Consider the following 6499-nt stretch of genomic DNA (forward strand, 5'->3'; position numbering starts at 1 on the left):
TTTCTCAAAAGACATATAAGAACATTTCATTAATAAAATTCATAATATAAAGTAGACAACACTCCATAATTGATGAGGATCATTGTATATACACCTCATCATAATACATCATCATTCTATTACACAAAAACTTCACAAAATAATTTCTAACTCATCATTGACAATCTTCTTCCTGCTAAGAACCTTGTCCCTGAAATAAAGAAGCAAGAATCACTTTGATAACTCCAATAAGACAATGCTAATTTAAATTAAAATAGGAATAACAAAGTAAAGCTTCATGCAAGAAAAATTTCCATCTGTAGATACAAAGATATAAGGAAATGACAGTAATTAATTAATACATAAAATTCAAGAAATTCTTAATAATCTATTGGTGTGAAATTCAAATCACAAGGCAGCAAAAGATAATATGTCATAATTTATTTGTTTTGGCCAATCAAAAAGAAAGAACTTCCAATCAAAAGTGCTCATAAAGATAACATAGACATTCTGTAAATTAACAACACTATCCATAAGAGTTACTGATATGCAGAATTAAATTACTCCCATTTCCAATTCCTCAATGTAGTCAATAAGAGGAAGTAATTTGTCAATAGCAAAGGTATCAATGACCCAAAATTCCAATAGATCGTAAGGACAGCTAATACTAGTCACATCAATTGTGTCTAAAAAATATATTATAAGTATTCTACAAGGATAATATAAAGATTCTAATAGGAAAGTCTCTAGGATCAATTGGAATTCCTGGAAAGGATTGAGAGCTCGTGTTCGGGTAGGGAGATCATTGGAAGTGAGAGAAACACAACTGTCAACCATTATGTAAGTAGGGATTCTTGGAAAAGAGTTAGGAGCTCGTGTCAGTACATAGAGCTCAAAAACTCTTGTTGTTCTCGTATGTTTCTGGAGACTGGGTGTGGTGAAAATATGGCATATTAGGCCTTAAAAAGCATAATCTTTGCTACTGACTAAGAAGCTTTTAGTAGTGTTTTTTCTGTTTGGCATTTCTGGCTAATGATAAAAAAGATTAAGGAATGATTCTTTTGGGAGTCTCTAGCAAGTGACTAGAGCTTAAAATTTGTGAAAAAAAAAAAGAAAAAAAAAAGCAGAAGGTCCAGATCCTTATACAAGTGCCAATAAGTATCATCGAGTTTCATTTTATTTTTAAGATTGAGGCTTTTCAGAAAATGCCAAAGTAGCTCATAGCATTTGTTGATGATTTGTACATACTTTGTTAAATGCAGATGCTTCAGTACACAATATATTTGAATGACATTAAAAAGAAAAAAAAGGTATAAAGATAATAATTTATTACCTGTTGCATTTTGGACATTATAACGGCCATTTGTTCTTGAATTCTTTTGTACACTTCTATTGTCATCTGTTCTTGGAATCTTCCGTCCATTTCGTCACGAAGTTTCTCTCGAATTTCTTGCAATTTTTGATCCATCTTAGCTTGCATCTCAACTTGTATCTGTTGACGTATATTTGTCATAGCAGAGGACACACTAGCCTCAACATCTGCTGGTTGTAAGCGGTTCTTTCTAGGAGGCCTCTTTCTATGACCTTTTCCGCAAACGTAGCCTGTTCGCTCTCCAAGTACATTCGCTAAAATATCATCTCCAGTCATTGGATTCTCATTTTCTTCGGATTGTTGCTGAGTTACAAGAGCTTGAATACGGCCCTGCAATTATGCGTAACCAATTACAATAATAGATAATATATATCAAAGTAATAAAGGCAATGCTTTTTGAAAATTACATGAACTTCTTGTGATTGTGGATCCGACCACACAATTTCTCCTTTATCATTTTTATGCATGTGTTGGAGCTCCCACACTCTATCTGGTGCTGCTTTTTCTCCAGTTTGAGGGTCTTTCTGTAATGGATATTTGAATACCTTCAGACACTACTCTCACTTCGTTTTCAAAGTTTAGGTACAAACTGGTTTGAGTTAAACAAGAAAGGCATGTACTATTTTTCAAAATTATCAGACATGTACACACGTGTGTAATCATTTGAAATGTTATAAAAAAGACAGAGATTGACTAGAAGTAAAACCCAAACCTCAAAGAAGAATACTAGTGTTACAAAAAGAAAAGGCAGAGCTTGACCAGAAGTAAAACCCAAACCTCAAATAAGAATACTAATGTTTATAAAAAGAAAAGGAAAAGTTCATTTGAAATCTAGTAGCATGTTCTGTCTTGAGTTTTTTTTTTTAATTATAATTTCTATGAGTTTCTTGGGTTTTTCTATAACTTTATCTGTTGTGTGATACTTTAAATTGCATATGAAGATAAAGGCATTAGTCCAAAATTCATTGAATCTCCCAAGTCCCAACTTTCTTTGACTAGTTTGTTTTTCTTACTCCAGCTGCTTGGTATAGGTAGAAGCAATGTAAATGCAATGTTCAAACGAATTTATGTTCATATCAATGTTGAAGTCACTGTAATATGAGTAAGTTTCATGCCTATAAGAGAGACATGGTCAGTGAAATCTTAAAAACAGGACTTGATTCAGCAGCCAAGCTAAAACCTACTATATTTTGACCAAGATCAAACATTCAATCAACTAGGCTTCGATACCAAATTTAGTTGTGCTTAGGTATAAACATCTTGTATACCCTTCAATTGCATCAGTTAAACTCTTTTTACACCAACTCTTACTTGTCAGTTCAAACCTGCTATATATATTTTGTACATACATGGAGTTCTAAATTGGCCTCGACCGGTTAAAAACTGAATTTCTTAAGTTTTATCGTGATGCTCACTTCCTGGAATGAAAGTAAAAACATATTCCAATTTAAATTTAATAATGTGGAACTCAGCACTCTAAAAAACGCAGAATTTCCTTTTCTCCACAATTGCTTTCAAACTCCTCAGTTTCTAGCTTTAGTTGTATTAGTTTATCTTCGTATGTTGGGAAATAATTTGATATGTTATACTGGGAACTGATTTAAATTAAAAAGTTATTAGACTTATTAAAGGAAATAAGTCTAACAATATTGAAATACCTATTAAGTGACTAACTGTGTCTAAGCCTAAAGTGATGCCCTTGAAGAAGCATCATGGGAACATACAATATGCTGGTTACCCCAAAATAAAGCCATAAATCACTCAAAAATTTCACTTTTCATATCCCAAAAAAATTCTTCTATGCGAGACTACACACAAAACAATCCAAGGGATTTTAATGAGAAAATCATGGAGATAATAAATAATATTACAGATTGCGAAGAGACAAAACAATAGAATAAGAGAGGCTAAAGATAGAGAGACGATGCTTACTTGTCTACAACAATATAAAGCTAAACTCAAACAACAATAGTGAAAATTTTGTGTCTGCCTAGGGTTTTGAAGAGGAAATCTCAAGCAAAAATATAACGCTTACAGATTACTGCAAAGAGACTGATTGAGAAGAAATTTCATACCTGAAGTTTTCTAGTAAACACTACGAAAACCAAATTGTAGAAACTTGAGCAAAGAAACAACACTCCTCTATTTGGGTTCTTCAATGCAAAAGGGTGAAAATCACGATTTGGGTGGAAATCATCATTTAGGTTCTTCAATTGTGTGTTCTACCAAGGGTTTTGAAGAGAGAACCTCCATTTAATTTTTGGGAGTGAAAAATTGCTTTTATCTTTTTGAAGGGAGAGTGCGTTAAATTTGATTTTAATTTATCATTTAAATTCTCAAATAAACTACAGTGGCGACCAAATTTGCCACAAAGTTTATTTACCGGCGGTACGATGTATGTCGCAACAAAATATTTTGGAGCCAAATTTTCACTTAGTGGGAAAGTGAAATATTATCATAGAGTCGAAATTATTTGTTGCGACCTAGATAAAGTCGCCACTAAAACGTATTTATTGTGGAGACTATTGTAGTTGCCACTAAAACTTATATCTAGTAGCTGCTGGCAAATCAGTATCTTTCATGGTGACTGGAGGAGTTTCCACTGTAGCCTGCCACTAAAAACCCCTTTTCTTGTAGTGAAAAAAACATGAACATGGACATGGTTGGCTGGAAAGCACATGACTTGTAAACATGATTTGTATATATAATCTGACATGAACATGTATATATATATATATATATATATATATATATATATATATATATATATATATATATATATATATATATATATATATATATATATATATATATATATATATATACTTGTATGAAATATGAAAACATATAAATTCATAGAATGGAGTAATATTGGTTCGAGACTTGTATCTGAAAATCCATGGATTTCATAAACATGACTTGTATATAGTTTAACGTGAATATAAATAAACATATCTATCAAATGTATTTTTCATGAGACACGGAAAGCATGTAAAATCCTTGGCGTAGAGTAACATGGGTTCATGACTTGAAATTAAGAATTCATCGACTTCAAATCATGAGATTACATGGATTACTGATAGATTCATGGAAATCAAAATGACATTCATGAATATAAATACTGAAACATGTTTGAACCTGACATATATTGTATATAATTTCATAAGAACATACATCTAGGGTTTATTATGGACTGAGGCATAATTTTCTAACTCTGAGGAGAAATCGTGTTTTCATGAATTAAACGAGGTGTGGGGAAGAACAATGATGTTTCCTCACGTGGACAGAAGCCCTACATACCATATTTGCTTCAAAACCCAAATAAAAATCCAAACTTTTGATGAAGAACTCCGATTCCATCACTTGAACCCGTGAGAAGGGTTTTCTTGAAAACCCTAGGTCTGTAGCATAGGATTTTGCTTAGAATTCACGTATAATCGCTAGCATTACCTAGAAATACATGGAAGAATCTTATCTTGATGTGGGAGGATGAGGAGAGGAGAGAAAATTTGTGGTAGGGTTTGAAGAAGTGAGGACTAGAATGAAAAATGAGAAAAACAACACACTTAAAACAGTTGTAGGGATTGCACATCATGGAGGACGCATTGCGTGCCCAGCAGTGTGCATTGGCTTGCCTGTGCGTGTGTATGCTCGTTCTCATGAATGCAGTGCACTTCCCTTCACTGCCCCGACATGCGCGACATGGCCTTGGGACGTCATTTTGCTCGCGTTGCCAGCCCGTGGACGAGCACCACTGGCATCTCCTTAGTACATAACTTTTTGTATAGAGATCCATTTGACCTGAACCTTATATCGATGGAAAGTTATTTAAAAGGGATACAACTCTATTCAAGGAAGCATTCCCAAATTCTCAACTAATAAGGAGGTTATAGTCACTTGAGGTAAGCCCTTCTGCAATTTCAGTTGAAAACGTGGTCTGTGGTGTAGCTTCGAACTCTAATTTGCCAATATACTCTTCTTATACCTGTTATAGGTTTCAAAACACTTCCTAAACCTCTTATCTTGGTTCCATTATATCCCTATAATACAGGTCAAACCTTAGCCCGAAGGTACGAGGTGTTACAAAAAAATTTGGTAGGTGGAAGTATCAAGATTTCGAAAGTTAACAACTTTTGTATGATGTTTTTGAGGGAAAGGAGCCCAAAAAAGGTGTAACATTGACGAAGAAGTTGTGTTTCAAGTAGCTACACGACAAAGAATCTCGAGTCGAGAGGTAGTAGCTGATATTGCTGCCATGAGAAAGATGAATAAGAAAATTCACACTCTCATCTATCAAGAGATTGATGAAGAGATGTTGGAGAAGGTTTCTTTTTGTGGAACATGAGAAGATGAAGATGAAGATGATTATGATTATCATCATGAGATAGCATGTTTTTGAATAGAACAATACTAGCCTTCATGAAAATTTAAAGAAGTGAATCCTGAAGATATGGACGCTTCTAAAATACTGTGTATTGTTTTAGTACCTAAAAGATTTTTACAGTAAATATGATAAGTGAGAAAATGATGAAGAAGAACTACTCTTACAGTGCTAAGACATCTCCAAAAGAGGAGAGTAGTAGTGCCGAGGAATGTTCGATGAAACTGATGACATGCTTTCTAAAGCACATCACTAGTGATAACAACCTCAATGTCAAGAAGGAAACATCTTCTGAGAAAATGAGAGAATTTGAGATGGTGAGGATCTTTTGAAGAATGATGAGATAACATAATGAACATGGTCTTGAGCTAGCTTTGCAAGCCAAGGCTGTGATCGACTCAAACTCCTCGAAGAAGAAGAGACAACTTTGCTCTTTGCGTTTCAAGAGGAAGATGCTGAAATTCAAATTTGAGAAATTGAAGAATATTTTGTTAATTTCGACCACAAGGTTCAAGGGGGATTCTTGAACAATGAACCTTGTGTTGGGAAAAGAAAGTCTTTTTTGATACATGAATTGTCTTAGTTCATGTATAAGATATGAAAAGAATACCCTCGGTATTGACTTTGGTCAATTCTTTTCTTTTATTTAACTTAGAAATCTCTAAAATTCTCAAAACCAACTAAAACCAGCCCGATTACTTCGGGAACTGCGTCACCTATCCATGCAAGTCATAAATACTGAAAAGGGATTATGTAAAGGGTATTTT

At 33.8% G+C, this 6499-nt stretch overlaps 1 protein-coding gene across 1 annotated transcript; it reads right to left on the reverse strand.

Moving 5' to 3' along the window:
* On the reverse strand, nucleotides 1-3754 carry LOC132040657 (uncharacterized). Its single transcript, XM_059431314.1, has 4 exons — nucleotides 3427-3754; nucleotides 1759-1875; nucleotides 1313-1681; nucleotides 1-190 (listed from the first exon to the last, which is right to left on the reverse strand). The coding sequence occupies exons 2-4, from the start codon at nucleotides 1816-1818 to the stop codon at nucleotides 176-178; spliced, it is 444 nt and encodes a 147-aa protein (XP_059287297.1). The 5' UTR covers nucleotides 1819-1875; nucleotides 3427-3754; the 3' UTR covers nucleotides 1-175.
* Between the last annotated feature and the right edge of the window lie 2745 nt (nucleotides 3755-6499).

Source organism: Lycium ferocissimum, chromosome 12 (genome assembly GCF_029784015.1).
Source record: "Lycium ferocissimum isolate CSIRO_LF1 chromosome 12, AGI_CSIRO_Lferr_CH_V1, whole genome shotgun sequence".
Classification (NCBI taxonomy): Eukaryota; Viridiplantae; Streptophyta; class Magnoliopsida; order Solanales; family Solanaceae; genus Lycium; species Lycium ferocissimum.